General features: G+C 40.8%; 1 protein-coding gene across 2 annotated transcripts in view; it reads right to left on the reverse strand.

The window, feature by feature from the left end:
* Nucleotides 1–304: 304 nt before the first annotated feature.
* ITPRID1 (ITPR interacting domain containing 1) overlaps nucleotides 305–24,659 on the reverse strand; it is a 200,292-nt gene continuing 175,937 nt past the window's right edge. For both annotated transcript variants that reach the window (XM_075826962.1, XM_075826961.1), the window contains 4 exons: nucleotides 11,125–11,252; nucleotides 7,612–7,723; nucleotides 6,669–6,899; nucleotides 305–5,698 (listed from right to left, as the gene is read on the reverse strand). In XM_075826962.1, coding sequence (XP_075683077.1) covers nucleotides 5,663–5,698; nucleotides 6,669–6,899; nucleotides 7,612–7,723; nucleotides 11,125–11,252 — 507 coding nt within the window. In that variant the 3' untranslated portion in view covers nucleotides 305–5,662. The remainder of the gene's footprint in view (nucleotides 5,699–6,668; nucleotides 6,900–7,611; nucleotides 7,724–11,124; nucleotides 11,253–24,659) is intronic.

The following is a 24,659-nucleotide window of genomic DNA, read 5'->3' on the forward strand; positions in this document are numbered from 1 at the left end:
TACTTTGTTGTAGGCCACTATGGATTTCTTCAAAACCCAGAACCTGAAATAACTAATATTTAAGGATGGTGTTTGCTTTTAAATTGCTAAATATAAGTGTTTGAATTCCATTATGCCCTATTGATGGCACACACTGCGCGGGTGAGAGATGCCAGCACATTGCTTGCATGGTGTGCCAGTATTACAGTATTAGAAAATCTATACCATTGTGGTCCTCTTTGAAATAAACTTTTGTACAGAAATTGCGTTGTTACATTCCCCTATTTCTCAACCACATAATGACGACAATACCCCATTGTGTTAATATCATAATTTATTAGTCTTTTACATTGTAAATTTCCACTCTTTAACAATATATGGTAATAATTTTCTGCAGTAGATCCATCATTAAAGGGGTTTTACCAGAATCAAAAATGATCACCTATCCAAAGGATAGGTTATAATTTTCTGATCGCTGGGGGCTACACTGCTGGGACCACCACCATCACAAGAACAGGGGTCCCAAACCCCCTGTTTCTCCTCACTGCTCGACCGCAGTGAGGAGGACATTGAATGTAGCTCCATTCAAAGTCTATAGTAATGACATAATACAGCCGAGTACAGTGCTTGGCTGTTTCTGCCATTCTCATAATCATTGAATGAAGCAGCAGGCGCATGCTGGACGTCTGCTCCATTCAAGCTTTTCCTTACTGCGGGGGTTTGAGACTCCTGTTATCTGATCGATGGGGGTCCGAGCAGTTAGGCCCCCAGCTATCAGACAATTTTCACCTATCCTGTGGATAGGTTATAATTTTTTATTCTAGGAATATCCCTTTAAAGTCTTGTTTTACATTTATGTAAAATCAGTAAATGTTACATATAGTAAGACTGAGTAAAAGAGCAAACGAAAACACAGTGACAGATTAGTTCAGTATTTCTTACTTTTTAGCTTTGTTGTCCTGTATTATTGTAAGGCAGTCAAACCTACATGTTAAATATAACACCACTCTGAAGCTTATTTTGCTTAGTGCACTGGACATTTCTTATACTGTAGACTATATCCACGGAGGACGGTTTATGATGCACTGTTTTGCAGTCAAATGCAAGTACTTCTATTTCTCCTATTATCTGGTTCCAAGCCATGTTTATCGTTAAAGAAAAAACATCAGAACTTCTAGACAGAATATGTAGCCCCTTATTCTCTGCCCATCAAAAAGGTCATAACTTAAAGGCCCTTTTGCATGGGCCGATGATCGGGCAAACAAGCACTGATACGAACGCTCGTTCCCGATCATTGACCCATGTAAGAATGACAGCTATCAGTCGACAAGCGAACAAAGGCTTGTTTGTCAGCTGTTTTCATCTTTCATGCTGCCTAAAAAATAATATTTCACCGGCAGCCAGCTCGCCATATAAACAAATAAATTATTGTAGTCAAAATGAAAACTGCATAAGGACAAGCAATAATAGTAACGATCGTTTGGCGCCATACTCACAATCATTGCTTCAAGTATATGGAGCAAACGAGCGCCAATCGCCATGCTGCTGTCATTGATCGACACTTGTTACCGCCCATGTAAAAGCACCTTTAGTCATTCGAGGTCCTAAAGTCTAGCACCCCCTGCCTTTCCCTTGTCCCTCTCTGTGTGTCCTCCTCTTATTGTGTACATATGAATAAATATATATATAATTAACATATAAATACACATTGCTCAGATGTGTTTTTTTATGTGGAAGTTTTCGCTATTACAGACACCCCTCCACCAAGGCACTTCCTTCTCCATTCCAGATCAAAGGCTGCATTTTAAATCAGTCTATTGTCCATCTTTGGTTTTCCGACTAAAGAATATTTGGACTAAAGACTACAGGGAATTCATCAAGAGGATGAGGATGTGGATGAAGAGGACATTTTGAAATTTTGGTAAAAATAATCTTTTAACTTTTGTTTTAAAAACTCTCGAGCAATGACTTGCAGCGGCCAGCTACTTTTTTTTCCACTTGTTTTTCGTAAATAATAGCCAAAGTTGCATTTTTAGTGCCTGTCACAAATATGCAATGGATCCTGCCAATGTGCTAAAAATGCAGAGTTCTATCAATGTGTCAACAAAAAACATGCAATAGGTTCTCTTTTATGAGAAAAGTAAATATTATACAACTATTTTATTCTAAATATTTTATTCAAGTGATGTTTCATAATACAATTTAAGTGCCTAAGGCTGGGTTCACATAGAGTTTTTGCAGGCGGAAAATCTGCATCAAAATTCCGTTTGGAAGTTTGAGGCAGATTTTCCTCTGCCTGCACGCCGAGTTTCGTGGCATTTTTCGCCCGCGGCCATTGAGCGCCGCGGGCATAAAATGCCGCGAAATAACCTTTCTCTGCCTCCCATTGATGTCAATGGGAGGTGGGAGGCGTAATCGAGTGAAGATAGCGCATGTCCCTTCTTTCTCCCGCGAGCCGGTTTTACCGCTCGCGGGAGAAAACCGCCCCCGCCTCCCATTGAAATAAATGGGAGGCATTTTTGGCCATTTTTTGGCGAGTTTTGGGGAGCAGTTTCCGCACCAAAAAAAAAACTTGTCGAAAAACTCTGTGTGAACCCAGCCTAATAGTTCAAGCTTCCCCAGCACTAGTACAAAATCTGAACAGAACAGCTACAAGGCACAGCCCATGTTAGATTCTAGCCCAGTAGCTCAGAAGAACTACTACCTTCTATGCGTGATGTGAGATCTGCCACTTTTCATCATTCATGTATTTTTTTTTTTCATATTGCAGAGTTAACTGTATCTGCTAGAGGCAATATTCTATAGCAGATGGAGCAGACATATTTTTTTATATGTTATAGGTAAACCTAACAGAAAATGAATGCCTCATTATTATACCTCATGCTTCTATACCTCTATATCCTGGTGTGCGTGGAGCAGCGTGGACATCGAGGGAAAAATAAAAATGTCCACAACTGGTGTTGGTTCATGCCATAACATCCCACCATCCCAAGATAGTCTTCATCCCTAGTAGGTGAGAAGGGTGGCATGACTTTCTGGTCATTTCCTCCTCACTTGTTTAAAACTATTGCTGCAATTGTGGAGAGGGAAGCCCTGCATATGTTCATACAATCCACAGGAAATGTGGGTAGAGTTAGCCTGGGCTGAGCTACCACTCTCATGGGCCCCATAGCAGTCGCATACTATGTAGACCCTTGTCTTTAACCAATTTGTAGTCTTAAATTCTCTGACTGAGTGTCATTAATTCTTAGTGGATATGTAAATTGGTAATCTCATTAAATGGCTGCTTATCTTATTTATATTTCTATAAAATGATTTTTGCTTCTTTTTTATGTTTGTATTTATGGTAACTACAATTTTTTTCCGGGCATTTAAAGGCTATGTACACCTTTGAAATCATTGTTTGTTTTTTAAAATAAAATTGTGTATCAGTGTTGGTGCAGCTTCCTAAAGACATTTTATTAAAATTTATTTTTACTTTTTGAGATACAGCTGAGTTATGAACTTGGTTGTGATAGATTACAGATGGATCCTGCGTGTCAGAGACCCGCATGACCCGCTGACACTGAACCCGTCAGTGCCGCTGACCTGACAGATACAGGATTCAGCGTACGATACAGCTGCTCTGTATACAGTATACAAAGCAGCTGTATCTTAAAAAGTATATCTTTAGGAAGATACACAAATCACACTAATACACATTTATATATATATATTTTTTAAAACACAGCATTTTTAAAGAATAAGGAGAACACCTTGAGGCTATGTTCACACAGGGCGGATAGGCTGCATAAAGGCAGACAGTGTATCCGCCCTGTGCGCTGCAGGGAATTCCGGCCAAAAAACCATACCAAATTATGGTGCATTTCTTCGACCTGAATGTCCGCTGCGGAAAACTGCACATAAAAAACAAAAAAGGTTCATACTTACGTACCCATGCGACGTGTTCCTCTGCCGTCCTGCAGCCCGGCCTCCTGGGATGATGTTTCATTCCATGTGACCGCAGCAGCCCATGATTGGCTGAAGCTGTCAAATGGGATGAAACATTATCACAGGAGGCCGGCCTGGATGAAGAAACTTAGAATTCTGGGTAAGTATTGCTGCTTTTCCACCGTAAAAAAACCACAACATCCGTTATTTGTTGCAGGTTTTACCTCCCATTGAATTCAATAAGTAATTCAACAAATAAGCAGCGATTATGCAAATACAATTGATATGCTGCGGATTAAAAAAACGCAGGTAAATTTCTGAGCAGTTTTTCCACTCAGCATTTCTGCAGCATGTGGATGAGATTTATTCAAATCTCATCCACTTTGATGCTACTGTATTATGCTGCGGATTTTCTGCAACAAAATTCGTTGCAGAAAATCCGCAGTATTTACGCTACGTGTGAACTTACCCTGACAGTTAAATAGAGATGAGCAAATATGTTTTGAATTTACCAAAAGTTTAAGATTTTAGCAAATCTAAAACATTTGGGATTTGTTCAGCACAAATTGCTCAATATAGCTGCCGCCATTTTACAGATCAGAAGAAGAAAGAGAAAAAGTATAATACCACCTCAGGCAGTGGCATGGCAGGCTTCCTCATTATGTCTTACAGGAGCCCTCCCTCTAGCACATCCAAGGGTACAGGAATAAGTCAATGATGACTTAGTGGATGACTAATAGCAATACACAGAATGCAGATAGAGAGTGGATTCGTGTCAGTGAGTGTGTGTCATAGTGAGACAAAGAAAATAGTTAGATTTACAATAATTTGATAGCGAGATAGATTTTAGAGAGAGATAGGAGTCAGTCAGTGTTAATGTGTTAGTTAGACAGTCAGCCATTGCTGTGAGTAAGTGCTGCTGCAGCTATACAATTCTTACATTAATTTGTGAATCACCAATCTTCATCACATAAATCACAAATATTCTTCAATAATATTCATCCAGAGTGACTTTTCAGGGCAATTTCGATTTGCAACAAATAAATTTATACTAAATCTGACAGCCTACTTAAGGTGGTCTTACACAAACCGACATGTAAATGAGCCCCGATTAATGAAACAGCTCGTTGAGCTGCGCTCGTTTGCTCCTTTTACAAGGAGGTAGTATGGGAACGAGCGCTTGTTACTACGATCACTCGTTCCTATACATTTCTATCATGTCGGCAGCACGTCTCCCTGTTTACACAGGGAGATGTGCTGTCGACAAGATAATATTTTCAGGATTTACAACGATACAATCAGCCGATGAACAAGCTCATTCATCGGCTGATTGTTGCCCTGTTTACACAGGGCAATGGTCGGGAATGACCGTTCTGTGAACGCTTGCTTGCCTAATAATTGGCCCATGTAAAAGACTTCCTCCTTTCTACTACAAGTTGAATGTTTCTCTCTAGACTTTTATCTGAAATAATGACTTTCTATTGTCTGGCTTCCTGATGATAATTTACTGTTCTTGTTCCTCTAAAATACAAGGTTACAGCGAATAACCCATACACAGTGGAGGATATCGGTAATCAAAGGTGCTAGACACTGATCAATGAGGATTGATAATCAGGTTATGGCAGTACATTATCTGAGATGAGAATTATAGTCTATTTTTTAGGCATATTACATATTTGGTATGTACATATAATGTATTGATGACCAAAATCCAGAAAGATTGAATGCCACGTCTCTCGCTTTTTCTTCATGTTTAGGAGTTGTTAAAACTTCTGAAGGTTTTCTTGATCTACAAAAAACAACAAAAACACATTGGTAAGAACAACTAGATTTGGTTCTGACTGAATGTTAAATTGAACCTACCACTATGTTTAGAGCCACATGTTCCTATGCAGCTGTAGCTGGGCGTTCGAAACATGTCCACATCAAAACCGAACTTTTCGACAATAGTTAGTGAAAGAATTTACAAGTTACTGCGATACTACTAGGCCACAGCTAAAGTCGAGCTATGGTGCCATGACAATGTACCATGCTTTTATGAGCCACTTGGGAGTCATAATAGCAAATACTACTAATGTTAACTGTATGATATAATGACAAAATGATAACTGAGCACTGAGGTCACTGTTGTCTGAAACATTGCACATATGGGTGAATAAAGGATTCCTATTTCTTCACCAAACTTTATTTTTGTATGCTAAGAAGGAACACTGAGTCGGGCGTACTAGGAGAATTTGCAATCCCTCTACTTCCGGTGCTGCTCCCTTACCCTTATATATTTAAGTCATTAACAACTCGGGAGAAGAAGGCATCATAACAAGGTCATAAAGTTTGATATGGTTTCTAGAACAGTAATTCTCATTATTTAATCAGGTGGAACCTAGTACGTATCAACACATACATAGATAGCAACTAAGCTAGATCAATTTAGCACTGGCAGTCCTGAGGGTGTAATGGGATCCTACAAAACAATGATTTATAAGCCATTTAGGGTCTTTAGAAAGCTAGTTGACAACCCCTATTCACATAGCAATGACAGCCATTAGTGTATGTCACCCAACATCTGCTATTGATGTACGAGACACATATAATTCTGAAATTACTACGTTAGTAACATAGACTTTTAGGGAGAAATTGTCTTACAGTATCACAGTTTCTGTTTTCCTCAAATATTTATCACATAAGGTAATAATAATACTCCATATATTACCTATTCATTATTATTACTTACATTACCTATACATTATTATATAACTTACATTTTGTAAAATAGTACTCAGGTCAATCTTTTGTGACTGAGTCTTGGATTCTTCCTGGTTAATTGGGGTGCCCTGATCTTCTTTCTGAACTGTACAAGATGAAGCAGATGGCAAACTCTGGGTCCTATGTAGATTTCCATAGCGTTCCACAGGATTCCTATCTCGTTCCCAGTTATAAAACTCAAGCTCAGAATACAGCCTTGACTGCTCTTCTAAAACCTCTTCAAGTTGCTAGAAGCAGAAACAAAGAATATAACATAATAAACTGTAGAATGGCTGATAACATACTCTAGAATGACTTTTCTTAAGTGTAATGTCATTATTTTATATTTTACACAGCAGGGACATTTGGATCCTATATCTAGAGAATGCAGGGATTTTTATACATGGCATGGTTCAAATGTTATTTATCCGGCGGCCGTGCACAATAATTATTTTAGGGGAGAATACCTCTGAAAATACTGTACAGAGTCCAATGGAGCCTGTTGCAATTTTTTTTATCCATCGGATTTTAGACTACATAAGTTTTGTTTGCAGTCTCTTACCATAGAGACACATAGGTTTCTATAGGAGCTCTAGACACAAAAGAACAGAAGAATTGTAATTAAGATTATTTGCAAAATTGGTTCATTTTTTTTTTTAATGTTGCATCAAAATAGGTTACAAAAAATATAAAAACTGGAACAATAAAAAAAAAAGTTGCGAAGATGGATCTTCCCATTAAGAAATAGTACTACATACATGTCACAAAAATGGCACAAAATGCATATTGTGATTTTTTTTTTTTAAATATAGCATTCTCTTAAAAAAAATTCTGCTTTTCAATCTAATAATGGTAATGGGAGTCTATAAAATGTTGTTGCAGTGCAACATCGGCCAAAATCAAACAGAATACACGTACATAAAAAAGAATGATATGAGAATATTTAAACTATTAACATACCATTGAAATGGTTTCCTTCACCTGACGTGCTCGTGCATCCAAATTGAATTCTAATTCTAATGCTTCTTTCAGAACATTTTGACGTAACGAGTTCAATCTTCTCATATTTTCTCTAAAAGCAAAAAGAGTAAAGTTTAATATTACACACGCCTGTCATACTGCAGGTTCACAGTGGTTGAATAAGAAGGAATAGCAATGACAGGTTCTGAGGACAGAAAGTGGATGTTCATGAAAGAACAATTTTACCAAAAACAATTCTCCAATTGTTCCTCAATTTACTGGAGATCTGGGTAGAGGAAATGAGTAGTATTTGATCACTTGAATTTACAGGCCCAAAGGTGGAGAGTGGTTCTGATGACAGGATGTTCCTTATTGATTTCTGTCGGAACTCATAGGAAGGGAGATTTATCAAAACTCGTGCAAAGGAAAAGTGGAGCAGTTGGCCAAGGCAACCAATCAGATTCAAGCTATATTTTTTTAGAGGGCCTTTTGAAAATGAAAGAAGCAATCTGATTGGTTGCTATGGGCAACTACTCCACTTCTCCTTTGCACCAGTTTTGATAATCTCCACCATTGTGTGGATCGAAATGATCAAACGCGTAGGTGTCTCCACATAAACACATATAACTGATATTGTATTTGGTGATTTGCACCTGAATCAGAAGGGCATATGTTTATGTGAAATGTTGAGTAATCTTAATTCCTGCATTATAGTCCATCCTCATCCATTCTAGAGGCTGCTGAGTTGAAGTTTTCAAGCGTATCTTTCTGACTTAGGATTCATGCACACAGCCAATCCATGTGCATGGACCCTGTCCCTATTTGTCCTTGAGGCACTATAGTCTCTTTTGGAAACAGTACTTCTAGGGGAGAATACCGTGTGAATCCGTGCGATTAAGAAATTCTGTGTTCCTTCATATAAAATTGGAAACACACCAAGGTACATTATGGCCCATAGTAGACTATGGGAACCATATTACATATCTGTACAACACATCTGTAATAAAGCCATATGCATGAGGCCTATTGTCTACACAGAGCTTGGCGATATGCATTGTATGAAATGTTGTCTTTACCCCACACACTTTAAAGTAGTGTGTAGAAAGATAGAACTACCTTTTCCAAAATGCAGTGCAGCAGAAAGCATTGTAGTATAGTAACTAAGCTAAGCTCTTCCCCTCACTAAACTCTCCTCTTTCCAATCTATCATTAATGCAGCATCTTTCTGACCAACCGCTTCACTGGTTGTCCATTGCCTTTAATAAAATGTAAACTTAAATTCTCCACAGTGCTGCACCTTCTTACATCTCCAACCTCATCTCTAATCTACCACCCTAGCAATACTATACGTTCTGCCAATGACCTTTTTATCCTCCATAATCTTTCTCAAAGATTTTTCTCGTGTTGTACCAGTTCCCTGGAATGCGCTACCCCAGACAATCTGATTAGTTCCCAATATTCAGTTTTAAGCCTGCCCTGAAAACACATCTTTTTAGACAGGCCTATACATTCCCTTACCTGACTACTTTCCTTGGCCCCCACTATTACTTTAGTTATCAGAACCTGACCCCTCATTCAGCAGTATCCCCCACACTCCTTGCACCCTAATGCACTTCATGTCCGTCATACACAGACACTGGCTGGTGACGGCTCATGCAGCTTTATGTGTACTACCCCATGTATATAAAAGATGGCTGCACCATTGTACTTAAACACTTTTACACTTTGTCTCTCCCTTATTTCCTCATAGATTGTAAGCTCCTGTGAGCAGAGTCCTTACTCCTCTTGTCTGAATTGTAAATTTGTTTTAGCACTATGTAATGTCTGATTTTGTCTGTACCCCCTGAATTGTTAAGTGCTACAGAATATGTTGGTGCTATATAAATAAAGATTATTATTATTATTATTATTATTATAAGCTATTAGTTTACGCTTTGTAGTAGTGTATAGGACCGAGCTGCACAAATACTAAAACCCTGCAAAAACCGCATGTATTTCTTATCGTGGCCCCATTTTTACATTTTTTTTTATTCTAATATTTTTTTATAGAAAAACCAATTGTGGTATGTACCATAGGGCTGGATTCACACATGCAGTTTTCTATGCCATTTATGGTTACATTTTTGATGCAGAAACCAGAAGTGGATACATAAAAGAGGAGAAATATTGGTATTTCCAATGCAAGTCATTTCTTATCCACTCCTAGCTTTGGCTCAAAAAGTACATTCAAAAAAATGCATCAAAACTGCATCTGTGAAGCCAGCCTGAGTGAGGTTTTAACATGTAGTAATTTACTAGAGCAACCTTATTCTAAATTTAATTAAAATGGTTAAAAAATCTCTTTTACAAAATGGTTTATTAATACTAGCGCAGAGCAGTGCACCAGTCCATTAGGCTGGGTTCACACGTGGCGGAATTTCACTTGAATTCCGCTGCGGACACTCCGCAGCGTTAATCCGCAGCGGAGCCGTTTCTCCATTGACTTCCACTTCTATTTAGAAGTGTTCGTTTAGACGATGCGTAAAATTCCGCTGCGGAGCATAGGCTGCGGAGCGGAATTTGGTGTCCGCAGCATGCTCTGTCTGTTGCGGACCAGTGGCGGACTGGTTGCGGACTCATGGCGGAATTTCTCCATTGACTTCAATGGAGATTCTAAGTTCCGCAATGAAGTCCGCAGCTGTCATGCACATGTTATGTGTGCTGCGGATGCGTCTTGCTTTTTAGACATGACATTTCTTCATTCTGGCTGGACCTATGTATTTCTAGGTCTACAGCCAGACTGAGGAAGTCAATGGGACTCCCGTAATTACGGGAGCGTTGCTAGGAGACGTCAGTAAATAGTCACTGTCCAGGGTGCTGAAAGAGTTAAGCGATCGGCAGTAACTGTTTCTGCACCCTGGACAGTGACTACCGATCCCAATATACAGCAACCTGTAAAAAAAATAGAAGTTCATACTTACCGAGAACTCCCTGCTTCTGTCTCCAGTCCGGCTTCCCAGGATGACGTTTCAGTCTAAGTGACGGCTGCAGCCAATCACAGGCTGCAGCGGTCACATGGACTGCCGCGTCATCCAGGGAGGTCGGGCTGGATGCCGAAAGAGGGACGCGTCACCAAGACAACGGCCGGTAAAGTATGAAATTATTTTACTTTCACTAGGGAAAGTGCTGTCCCTTCTCTCTATCCTGCACTGATAGAGAGAAGGGAAGCACTTTTCCAGCAGTCCGCAGCAGCTAGTCTGCATCAATTTACTGCACATTTTGGGCAGATCCGCCGCAGAATCTGCAAAGCAGATTCTGTGCGGCATTGATGCGGACAGTTGCGGAGGAAATCCGCCACGTGGGGGCATGCCCTTACACTAGTGTATTGTAGTATCTTTCGTAGAGTGAAAATCTACAACCCCAAACACTTCGTCTGACACAAGAGTAGGCGTTGGAAAAAGTGGCATACCAATCTTACCTATCGTGGCAGAAAACCATGTGATTTTTAAAGAATACTGCAAATTTTAAATTTACCTTTCTTCCCTTGTAAAAATATTATAGCATCCAGCTTGTTGTTCTGTCAGACGTTGCTCAATTTCTAGAAGCTTCTCCCGAAATTTCTGACATGCTTTTTTCATGTTTTCCACATCATGGTCTGTATTCTGTTCAGGATAAAAAGATTTGGGAATACTCTGAATAATGTAGTTATGAAGGGGTTTTCAAATTTATGGTGAATAAACCTTCTTGGTCTAAGGGCACGTTCAGATGTGGCGGAGTTTTTCCGCTGCAAATGTTGCTGCAGATTTGGGGCAATTACGCAACGAATCTGCACCAACATTTGCATATTTGACAGGTAATTCAGTTGTTGCAGAAAATACAGCGGACTTGCCACAGATTTCAGTTTTTGCATTGCAAAGGCTGAAATACGCAGTGAAATTCCGCTTCTTCTCCGCAACAGACAGTGCATTCTGCGGAGGGAAAATTCCACACCGCAGCCTATGGTCCGCAGTGGAGTTTTCCGCAACGTCTGAACTAACTTGCCTAAAAATTTATTGAAACAACTGTAAAAACCAGCTGCAGGAGAATTCCACTGCGGACTGTCCGCAGCGGAATTCCACAGCAATTCTGCCATGTCTGAACCTGCCCTAATAGTTCTCAAAGCTTAGCGTTTGCTGATATTATGCATACTGGGTACCCCTCCCTTATCTAAACACCCTATACATTTTAGGCTAAATTCACACCATGCCTGTGGTACACCATTGGTGTATATGCCCAGTGCCGTACCTGCCATGAGGCGAGGTGAGCCGACAGCCTCAGGCAGCGCCACCTACCCGAAATCGGGGGGGGGGGGGGCACTTTCAGCCAGGGACGGACTGGACCGGGGGGAGGGGCCATGCAGACACACATAGCAGACGTGCCGCATGATGGGCACGTCTGTAACACTCCTCCTCCTCTCTGACGCTGTACGCAGCACATGCCTAAGGAGTAGCGGTCCGAGCGACGAGAAATGACGAGATGAGACGAGACGCACGATGTACGTTCCTGCCTTCGCTGGGACCGGGACCCGGGAGTTTACTGCAAGGGGGGGTCTGAGCATTTTACCAACAGCAAAGGGCTCTATGGGGCTGGAATAATCCACCCCATAGAGCCCTCACATCACTATAATGGAAGGATTAGTGGGAGGGGGGGTCTGGTCTGAGCGTCTGACTTACTGCAGAGGGCTCTATAGGGGGGGATTCTGCCCCCCCCTTTAGAGCAGTCAGTCAGATGCTCAGATCCCCCCTAACCTTGCAGTATAGAGGCTAGTCAGGGTTCTATGGGGGGGATAATTCCCCCCTATAGAGCTCTCTGCTGTCAGTAAAACGCCCAGACCCCCCCTTTCAGTATACTCCCGGCCCCCCAGCGTTGGCCGACCCCTTTTAAATTAGTAGGGGAAGGAAGATGAGCGCAGTATAAGGGCCAGTTCACATCAGCGTTGGCTTTCTGTTCCGGGGTTCCGTCGGGGGTAACCCCGCAACGGAAAGTCAAACTGAAACCACAGCTTCCATTTCCGTCACCATTAGCGCAGTCGACTGCGCTATTGATTCCGTCAGAAAAACGGAAACCTGCCGTAAAGGTGATGAACGGAAACCATTAGCAATGTTTCCGTCACCATTGACATCAATGGTGACGGAAACGGAAGCTTTGGTTTCAGTTTGACTTTCCGTTGCGGGGTTCACCCGACGGAAACCTCAGACGGAAACCCCGGAATGGAAAGCCAACACTGATGTGAACAGGCCCTAATCCTTCCCCATAAACCTGCCCCCGCTAATTCAAATACATATATATATATATATATATATATATATATATATATATATATATATATATATATATATATATATATATGCATATAATGTATATAGCGCTGAAACCTGTATCCGTCATGTCAGCGGGACTGACTGATTCAGTGTCAGCCGGTCCTCCAGGATCGAGCTGTTACTGATCACATCTAAGTTCATAACTTAGATGTGATAGATAATAGGCGACCTAATGGATTCAGGTCTCAGCGCTATATACAGATGCTCTGTATACAGGATACAAAGCAGCTGTATCTCAAAAAGTAACAATAATTTCCATTAAAAAGTAATTAAAACTTGCACCAATCGCATTGATAGACAACTTCATTGATATATATATATATACATATATATATAAAATATGTTTTTAAAGGTGTACATAGCCTTTAAACCCTTCCAGACATTTGTTGTAAGTATACGTCATGGAAAGCCAGTGCTTCCCGCAAAATGTAGTATACTTACGACAAATGTTTGGCACCAGCTCAGAAGCTGAGTCGGTGCCATAATCGCCGGATCTCAGCTGTATCTGACAGCTGACATCCGGCTGTAATGGCGGGGACCGAAATTAGCTTCGATCCCCGCCATTAACCCCTTAAGTGCAGCGCTCAAACGCGATCGCTGCACTTAAGGTGTTTGCAGCTCATCGGAACCCCAGCAATGAAATTGCTGGGGTTCCGGTGGCTGCAATGGCAACCGTAGGCCTAATACTGGCCTCCAGGTCTGCCTAGCACCAAAACCGGTCAAGATCCGCCCGGCGGCGGAGCCTGATCGGCTTCCGTAGCCGCCGGCAAGATGGCGCCGGCTCAGGAGCTGATCCGGCGTCATCAGCGGTGGAAGTCAGCTGTATGTTACAGCTGACATCAACCTGTAATGGCAGGAACCGGAGCTAGCTCCGATCCCTGCCATCAACCCCTTCGATGCAACAATCGAAAGCGATTGCTGCATCGTAGCGGTTATTAGCAGATCGCCAGCCCTGATAGGCAATCAGGACTGGCGACTGCTGTTATGGCAACAGGAGACACAATGGTCTCCTGCTCTGCCATTACGGAAGCCGATTTAGGCCCCGCCGGGAGGCAAAGCCTAATCGGCTTGCTGTCAGTGAATGACTGACAGATCTAATACATTGCACTATGTAGGTAGTGCAATGTATTAGAAAAAAAAAAATCTGACCATTGGACCTTCAAGTCCCCTAGTGGGACTTGAGAAAAAGTGTAAAAAAAGTATAAAAAAGTGTAAAGAAAAGTGCAAAAAATAAAAGTTTGAAAACAATAAAAGTTTCAATTAATAAAATAAAACACAATCCCCCTTTTACTCTCATCAAGTCCTTTATTATTGAAAAAGAATAATAAACCATACGTATTTGATATCGCCGCGACCATAACGGCCTGAGGTATCAAAATATTATATTATTTATTGCACGCGGTGAACAGCGTAAAAAAAAACTTAAAAAACTTTACCAGAGTTTCTGTTTTTTGGTCACTTTGCCCTACAAATATTAGAATAAAAAGTGATCAAAAAGTCGAACATATCCAAAAATGGTACCTATAAAAACTATAGCTTGTCCCGCAAAAAACAAGCCCTCATACTGCTCCGTCGACCAAAAAATTAAAAAGTTATGGTTCTCACAACTTGGCGAAAGAAAAAAGACATTCTATTTACAAAAGTAATTTTATGGTGCAAAAAGTTGTAAAACATAAAAAAGTGCTATAAATTAGGTATCACCGGAATCGTACTGACCCGCAGAATAAAGATAACGTAATTTATAACGCATGGTGAGTGCTGTATAAAAAAAACTAAAAAAGCTGTGCCAGAATTGCGTTTTTTTGTTTACCTGGCCTTCCAAAAAATAGGATAAAAGGTGATCATAAAGTCGCATGTACTCCAAAATGGTACCAATAATAACTACAGCTCGTCCCACAACAAACCAGCCCTCATACCACTACGTCTATGAAAAATAAAATTAGTTATGGCTCCAATACATCAGGAAATAAAAAAATATGCAGTTGTGCAGGTCCGAGGGGAACATTTATTCTGTTTCAAGAGGCGATTTATCAAGGACCTAAAATTAGGGAACCAGGAAGGGGAGAGCTCAAACATATCCGCTGGAAGCGACGGTGCCCGTATTGTATTAGGACAACACTTCACAGCAAAATTCCCCAAACTGCAAAGTTGCGGAGTGTGGACCAAAAGGGGGATAAAAAAGGACGCCATTTATCAGTGCGACACTGGCCTGTGCAGAAAGGATTGCTTCACAGCGTAACTCACATCTATGGATAATTTTATTGTTTTTTTACCCCATTATTATACCACCTGACTATGCCCCTTATATACTCCGCCCGGCTTACATGTACCCCCATATTATAAATGAAAAGATCAGCAATACTCAAACAAAACTACTACCAAGCAAAATCCGCTCTCCAAAAGGCAAATGGTGCTCCCTCCGCTCTGAACCCTACAGCGTGCCCAAGCAGCAGTTTCCTTCCACATATATGGCATCGTCATACCCGGGACAACCCTTTTAACAATTTTTGGGGTGTGTGTCTCCAGTGTCATAAGCTGGGCATGACATATTTGCCACTGAATGGCATATCTAGGGAAAAATATAAATGTTTAATTTGCACTATCCGCAGTGCAATCATTTATGGAAAAGACTTGTGGGGTGAAAATGCTCACTACACCCCTTAATAAATGCCTTGAGGGGTGTAGTTTCCAAATGGGGTCACTTCTCAGGGTTTTCTTTTTATTATTTCACATCTGAGCCTCTGCAATTATGAACCAATACTTTGTAAATCGCCAAATTAGGCCTCAATTTTACATGGTACGCTTTCACTCCTGAGCCTGGTCGAATGTCCAGGCAAAAGATTAGTGCCCCATGTAGGGTGTTTCTAAAACCGGGAAACCCAGCATAATATTTAGAGAGCTGTCTTGTTATGGTGGCACAAGCTGGGCACCATATATTTGCATATCTACGGAAAAAAAATCCCATTTTCACTCTGCAACATCGAGTGCACACCAATTTCTGCCACTCACCTGCAGGGTTAAAATGCTTACTACACCTCTAGGTAAATGCATTTAGGGGTGTAATTTCCAAAATTGGGTCACTTCTGGAGGGTTTCCACTGTTTTGGGCTCAGAGGCGCCCAGAAACCAATCCAGCAACATCTGCACTCCAAATGGCGGTCCTTCCCTTGTGAGCCCTGCCGTTTGCCCAAACAGCAGTTTATGACCACATATGGGGTATTGCCGTACTCGGGAGAAATTGCTTTACAAATGTTGGGTTCTTTTTTTCCTTTATTTGTTGATAAAATAAAAAAAATTTGCGCTAAAGCTACGTCTTTCTGAAGAAAAAGGATTGTTTTTATTTTCACTGCCCAATTCTAATAAATTCTATGAAACATCTGTGAGGTCAAAACGGTCACTACACCCCTAGATGAATTCCTCAAGAGGTGTAGTTTCCTAAATGGAGTCACTTTGTGGGCGTATACATTGTTTTGTCACCTCAGCGGCTTTGCAAATGTGACATGGCCTCCGCAAGCCATTCCTGCTAAATGTGATCTCCAAAAGCCAAATAATGCTCTTTCCCTTCTAAGCTCCGCCGTGTGTTCAAACAGCCGGTTATTACCACATGTGGGGTATTGTTTTACTCGCTAGAAATTGCTTTGCAAATTTTACGGTGCTTTTTCTCCTTCAGTCCTTGTGGAAATTAGAAAAAATTAGCTAAACCTACATTTTCTTTGAAAAAAATTAGATTGTCATTGTCAGGGCCTACTTCCAATAATTTATGCAAAAAACCTGTGGGGTCAAAATGCTCACTATACCCCTAGATAATTTCCTCAATGGGTGTAGTTTCCAAAATGGGGTCAGTTGTGGGGGGTTTCCACTGTTTTGTCCCCTCAGGGGCTTTGTAAATGTGACATGGCCTCCGCAAACCATTCCTGCTAAATTTGAGCTCCAAAAGCCAAATAGCGCTCTTTCCCTTCTCAGCCCTGCCGGGTGTCCAAACAGCCGTTTATTTCCACATGTGGGGTAGTGTTTTACTCGGGAGAAATTGTTTTACAAATTTTGTAGTGCTTTTTCTCCTTCAGTCCTTGTGGAAATGAGAAAAAATTAGCTAAAACTAAATTTTCTTTGAAAAAATTTAGATTGTCATTTTCAGGGCCTACTTCCAATAATTTCTGCAAAAAACCTGTGGGGTCAAAACACTCACTATACCCCTAGATAATTTCCTCAATGGGTGTAGTTTCCAAAATGGGGTCACTTGTGGGGAGTTTCCACTGTTTTGTCCCATCAGGGGCTTTGCAAATGTGACATGGCCTCCGAAAACCATTCCTGCTAGATTTGAGCTCCAAAAGCCAAATAGCGCTCTTTCCCTTCTAAGCCACTCCGTGTCTCCAAACAGCCGTTTATTACCACATGTGGGGTATTGATTTACTCGGGAGAAATTGCTTAACAAATTTTGCAGTGCTTTTTCTCCTTTAGTCCTTGTGGAAATGAGAAAAAAAATCTCTAAACCTACATTTTCTTTGAAAAAATGTAGATATTAATTTTCACGGCCTACTTCCAATAATTTCTGTAAAAAGTCTGTGCTGTCAAAATGCTCACTATACCCCTACATAATTTCCTTGAGGTGTGTAGTTTCCCAGATGGGGTCGGTTTTGGGGGATTTTCACTGTTTTGGCACCGCAAGAGCCCTTCAAACCTGACATGGTGCCTAAAATATATTCTAACAAAAATAAGGCCCCAAAATCCACTAGGTACTCCTTTGCTTCTGAGGCCGGTGCTACAGTCCAGTAGCACGATACGGCCACATGTGGGATATTTCCTAAAACTGCAGAAACTGGGCAACAAATATGAAATTTGTAAATTTCACCTCTTCTTTGCTTTAATTCCTGTGAAATGTCTAAAGGGTTAAGACATTTTCTAAATGCTGTTTTGAATACTTTGAGGGGTGAAGTTTTTAAAATTGGGTGACTTTTTGGGGGTTTCTAATATATAAGGCCCTCAAAGCCACTTCATAACTGAACTGGCACATTTCTTGAAAATGTGAGAAATTGCCGCTAAAGTTCTAAGCCTTGTGATGTCATAGAAAAATAAAAGAATGTTCAAAAAATGATGTCAATCTAATGTAGACATATGGGGGATGTTAATTAGCAACAATTTTGTGTGTTATAACTGCCTGTCTTTCAAGCAGATACATTTAAATTGAGAAAAATTCAAATGTTTGCAATTTTTAGCTAAATTTTGGTGTTTTTCACAATTAAATACTGAACATATCAATCAAATTTTGCCAGTAACTTAAAGTGCAATGTGTCACGAGAAAACAGTCTCAGAATCGCTTGGATAGGTGAAAGCATTCCGGAGTTATTACCACATAAAGTGACACATGTCAGATTTGAAAAATGAGGCTCTGTCAGGAAGGTCAAAAGTGGCCAAAGAGGGAAGGGGTTAAACTGTAACTAAACTTTTATCATGTCATAGTGACATGTTCGAAGTTTTCATCGGTGGGGGACTGAACACTGAGACCCCCCCACGATCTCTAAAAAGAAGCAGCAGAAGTGTTTGGGTGAGCGCTGTGCCGCTTCATTTATGATCGACTTTCAGCCGAGTGAGCGGTGTACGGACTCATAGACTTTATATTGAGCCCGTACACTGCTCCAAGGAAAGCCAAACAGAATTGAAGCGGCACACCGCTCACCCGAGCACTTCTGCTGCTTCGTTTTACACTTTAAAGAGAACCTTTCACCTCCCCATAGATGTGCTTTTGAGTGCAGCATGTAATGGTCAGGGCTGCACAAACTCTGGGGCACTTAACTTTTTTTTTCCTACCCTCTTTCCTTACTTAGATATCGGTGCCGTAATATTTCGCGCGCACACGCTCTCACTCTTCAGCTCTCGGCAGGCAAGTACAATACTATGTGAGCTAAAGAGTGAGAGCGTGAGTGCACGCACAGCTCCGATGCCATGAAACAGAAGAATTCACACTCTTCTTCTCCTCTTCTGTTCCGTAGTGGTGGCGGAGCTGCGCGCGCACATGCTCTCTCTCCAGCTCTTGCTGTAACGCTGTCCGTTGCTAATTGGACAGTGTCACAGCGATGTTACACGCCCCCTTGCCAATTACCTCCCCATTGACAGTTCATGGGGTTATTTAAAGATCTGGCGCCAAATATTACAGCACCGATAGCTAAATAACGAAGGAGGCTAGGATTTTTTTTTTAAAGTGTGCAGCCCTCCCCATTACATGCTACACTCAGCTGCACATGTATGGGGAGGTGAAAGGTTCTTTTTAAAAGAAAGGTGTTATAATTTTTTATTTTATATGTTTTATTTTATAGGCCCAATTTTTATAATTATTTTAATATGTTCCCGAAGGTAACTATTTATTCATATGTTTGTACTTTTGTGGGGGCAGCCATCTTTATTTTTATTTTTCATACTGCAAATTTTTGTTTTGCAGGTTCCGCTGTACCATTTGGACTACGTCGTAGATTCGTTGGACTACTTCGCTGATTTAAGTTTTGTTTTTTTTTTTTAATAAAATGGTTAAAGTGGATTGTGTGGAAGAGTTGTTATTTCAATAAAATAAATTTCTTTATGTCTCTGTTTTTCAATACTTCATTACTGCCTTAGTAATGGCAGCTGTCTGATTGAGAGCGTCCATTACTAAGAAAGGGCTTAGTGTTAGCCAGTAATAAAGCTGCAACTAACCCCTATTATTACCCCGGTACCCACCGCCACCAGGAGTAACGGGAAGAGTCAGGTACGATCCAGCACCCGACCGTCTGAAGTGAAGGGCGGCCACTGGGGTGGCCGCAGGCTGGTAATATCAGGCTCGGAATGGCCAAAAACCATGGCCCTTCCCAACCTGGTAATGATAGGCTGATGCTGCTTTATTGTATCTGGCTGGTTATGAAAAATGGAGGGGATCTCACGTAATTTTTTTTCTATTATTTTTATTTTTTAAATGACGTATTGTTCCTGCTATTTTTCATAACCAGCCAGATACAATAAAGCAGCTGTAGCCTAGCATTACCAGGGTGGAAAGGGCAACGGTTTTTGTCCCTTCCCAGCCTGTGGCCGCCCTGCTACCTTACCGTCGCTTCAGATGGTCGGGTACTGGATCGCACTCCCCTCGCGGCAGTGAGAACTGGGGTAATAATAGGGGTTAGTGATAGCCTTTTTACTGGCTAACACTAAGCCCCTTCTTGGTAATGGACGCTCTCAATCAGACAGCAGCCATTACTAAGGCCATAATAAAGTATTAAAAATAACAGACATAAGAAAAACATTTTTTTATTGAAATCTAAACTCCCCCAAGCAACACTCTTTCACCATTTTATTTTTTAAAAAAGTAGATCATCGAAGTAGTCCAATGAATCTACGACGTAGTCCAAACGGTCCAGCGGAACCTACTAAAAAAAAGTTAGCAGTATAAAATTTAAAAAAACCTTAAATTTGCCACAATTGAAACTAGAGGTCAAGTAAAAATAATTCCCCTTCATGTAACTCTGCTACCTATCAACTGAAAAGTCATCCGCCAGAGGGAAAAATGTTGCCCCATGGCTGAGTACAAGAAAGTCTAATTCCCAGGTGAGGCTTTCTTGTACTCCGCTAACAAGAAACGTTTTTCCTCCTGGCGGATGATTTATCCGTTGACAGATAGCAGAGTTCTTCCGTAGCGGTGTTAGGGGGGCAAACTCGCCAATTGCCCAGTGCCCCCAGAATGGGCCGCTACTCTTGGGCCAGTGCTGGGTGCTTGCCCCCCAGACTAAAATTTGCCAGCCAACCCCTGGCCATTGGCTCCCTGCTCCGTCGTTTGCTCTTGTAGTTTTAGACCTGAGGTCTACAAGAGATCGGGAGCACGCTGATGACGTCAACTGACCGGCACGATGACGTCACTGCATCATGTCGTCCACGCCGAGCCACTGAACTCAGTTAAAAATCATAAGTCAATTAGGTAATAAAAAGGGGGCATAGAAGATGCGTTAAACCATTTTCAGTGATAATGCTGCGTTGTTGATCTATGATAATAAAGTAATACAGTAAGAAGAATTCCTTACATCTTTTCTATACATTAACCTCTTCCCTCTTTGGCCACTTTTGACCTTTCTGACAGAGCCTCATTTTTCAAATCTGACATGTTTCACTTTATGTGGTAATAACTTCGGAATGCTTTCACCTATCCAAGCGATTCTGAGATTGTTTTCTCGTGACACATTGGACTTTAAGTTACTGGCAAAATTTGTTCGATATGTTCAGTATTTAATTGTGGAAAAACACCAAAATTTTGCGAAAAATTGCAAAAATTTGCATTTTTCTCAATTTAAATGTATCTGCTTGTAAGACAGGCAGTTATAACACACAAAATTGTTCCTAATTAACATCCCCCATATGTCTACTTTAGATTGGCATCGTTTTTTGAACATTGTTTTATTTTTCTAGGACGTTACAAGGCTTTGAACTTTAGCAGCAATTTCTCACATTTTCAAGAAAATTTCAAAAGGCTATTTTTACAGTGGCCAGTTCAGTTGTGAAGTGGCTTTGAGGGCCTTATATATTAGAAACCCCAAAAAAGTCACCCCATTTTAAAAACTTCACCCCTCAAAGTATTCAAAACAGCATTTAGAAAATGTCTTAACCCTTTAGACATTTTACAGGAATTAAAGCAAAGAAGAGGTGAAATTTACAAATTTCATATTTTTTTGCAGAAATTAATTTGTAATACAATGTTTTTTATAACACAGAAGGTTTCACCAGAGAAATGCAACTCCATATTTATTTCCCAGGTTCCGCAGTTTTTGGAAATATCCCACATGTGGCCGTAGCGTGCTACTGGAATGAAGCACCGGCCTCAGAAGCAAAAGAGTACCTAGTGGATTTTGGGGCCTTATTTTTATTAGAATATATTTTAGGCACTATGTCAGGTTTGAAGGGCTCTTGCTGTGCCAAAACAGTGAAAATCCCCCAAAAATGACCCCATTTGGGACACTACACACCTCATGGAAATTATCTAGTGGTATAGTGAGCATTTTGACAGCACAGGTTTTTTACAGAAATTATTGGAATTAGGCCGTGAAAATTAAAATCTACATTTTTTCAAAGAAAATGTGGGTTTAGCGATTTTTTTTCTCATTTCCACAAGGACTAAAGGAGAAAAAGCACCGCAAAATTTGTAAACCAATTTCTCCCGAGTAAAACAATACCCCACATGTGGTAATAAACGGCTGTTTGGACACACGACAGGGCTTAGAATTAAAAGAGCGCTATTTGGCTTTTGGAGCTCAAATTTAGCAGGAATGGTTTGCGGAGGCCATGTCACATTTACAAAGCCCCTGAGGGGACAAAACAGTGGAAAACCCCCACAAGTGACCCCATTTTGGAAACTACTCCCATTAAGGAAATTATCTAGGGGTATAGTAAGCGTTTCGACCCCACTGGTTTTTTTCAGAAATTATTGGAAGTAGGCCCTGAAAATGACAATCTAAATTTTTTCAAAGAAAATGTAGTTTTAGCTAATTTTTCTCATTTCCACAAGAACTGAAGGAGAAAAAACACCATAAAATTTGTAAAGCAATTTCTCCCGAGTAAAACAATACCTCCCATCTGGTAATAAACGGCTGTTTGGACACACGGCAGGGCTTAGAAGGGAAAGAGTGCTATTTGGCTTTTGAGATCACATTCAGCGGCCATGTCACATTTGCAGGGGCCATGTCACATTTGCAAAGCCCCTGAGGGGACAAAACAATGAAAACGCCCAAAAAGTGATTCCATTTAGGAAACTACAGCTCTTGAGAAGTTCATCTAGGGGCGTAGTAAGCATTTTGACCCCACAGATGTTTCATTGAATTTATTAGAATTGGGCAGTGAAAATAAAAACAATCCTTTTTCTTCAATAAGACGTAGCTTTTTTTCATTTTCTCAACAAATAAAGGAAAAAAAGAACCCAACATTTGTAATGCAATTTCTCCCGAGTACGGCAATACCCCATATGTGGTTATAAATGGCTGTTTGGGCACACGGCAGAGCTCAGAAGGGAAGGAGCGCCATTTGGAGTGCAGATGTTGCTGGATTGGTTTCTGGGTGCCTGTGGGCCCAAAACTGTGGAAACCCCCCAGAAGTGACCCAATTTTGGAAACTACACCCCTCAATGCATTTACCTAAGGGTGTAGTAAGCATTTTAACCCTGCAGGTGTTTTGTAGAAATTAGTGCGCACTCGATGTTGCAGAGTGAAAATCGGATTTTTTCCATAGATATGCCAATATGTGGTGCCCAGCTTGTGCCACCATAACAAGACAGCTCTCTAATTATTATGCGGTGTTTCCCGGTTTTAGAAATACCCTACATGGGGCACTAATCTTTTGCCTGGACATTCGACCAGGCTCAGGAGTGCGTACCATGTAAAATTGAGGCCTAATTTGGCAATTTACAAAGTATTGGTTCACAACTGCAGAGGCTCAGATGTGAAATAATAAAAATAAACCCCTGAGAAGTGACCCCATTTAGAAACTACACCCCTCAAGGCATTTATTAAGAGGTGTAGTGAGCATTTTCACCCCACAGGTCTTTTCCATAAATGATTGCACTGCGGATGGTGCAAATTAAAAATTTATATTTTTCCCTAGATATGCCATTTCAGTGACAAATATGTAATGCCCAGCTTATGCCACTGTCGACACACACCCCAAAAATTGTTAAAAGGGTTCTCCCGGGTATGACCATGCCATATATGTGGAAGGAAACTGCTGTTTGGGCACATTGTGGGGTTCAGAGCGGAGAGAGCGCCATTTGGCTTTTGGAGAGCGGATTTTGCTTGGTAGTTGATTTGTTTGATTATTGCTGGTGTTTCCATTAATAATGTGGGGGTACATGTAAGCTGGGCAGAGTACATCAGGGGCATAGTCAGGTGGCATAATAATGGGGTAAAAAAACAATAAAATGATCCATAGATGTGTGTTACGCTGTGTCAGAATCCTTTCTGCACAGGCCGGTATCACACTGATATATGGCATCCTTTCTTATCCCCCTTTTGGTCCACACTCCGCAACGTTGCAGTTTGGGGAATTTTGCTGGGAAAGTGTTGTCCTGGTATAATACGGGCACCCTCGCTTCCAGCAGATATGTTTGGGCCCTCCCCTTCCTGGTTCACTAATTTTAGGTCCTTGATAAATCGCTTCTTGAAACAGAAGAAATGTTCCCCTCGGGTCGGCAGAACTGCATATTTCTTATTTCCTGACTTATTGGAGCCTTAATTAATTTTATTTTTTCATAGACGTAGTGGTATGAGGTCTTTTTTTTTGTGGGACGAGCTGTAGTTATTATTGGTACCATTTTGGGGTACATGTGACTTTTTGATCACCTTTTATCCTATTTTTTTGGGAGGCCAGGTAAACAAAAAAGCGCAATTCTGGCATCATTTTTTTAGGGTTTTTTTTATACAGCGTTCACCATGCATTATAAATTACATGTTAACTTTATTCTGCGGGTCAGTACGATTCCGGCGATACCTAATTTAAGGCACTTTTTTATGTTTTATAACTTTTTGAACAATAAAATTATTTTTGTAAAAAGAATGTATTTTTTCTGTCGCCAAGTTGTGAGAACCATAACTTTTTAACTTTTTTGTCTACGGAGCTGTATGAGGGCTTGTTTTTTGCGAGACGAGCTATAGTTTTTATAGGTACCATTTTTGGATACGTGCGACTTTTTGATCACTTTTTATTCCAATATTTGTAG

The sequence above is a fragment of the Rhinoderma darwinii genome, chromosome 5 (genome assembly GCF_050947455.1).
Source record: "Rhinoderma darwinii isolate aRhiDar2 chromosome 5, aRhiDar2.hap1, whole genome shotgun sequence".
NCBI classification, from domain to species: Eukaryota; Metazoa; Chordata; class Amphibia; order Anura; family Rhinodermatidae; genus Rhinoderma; species Rhinoderma darwinii.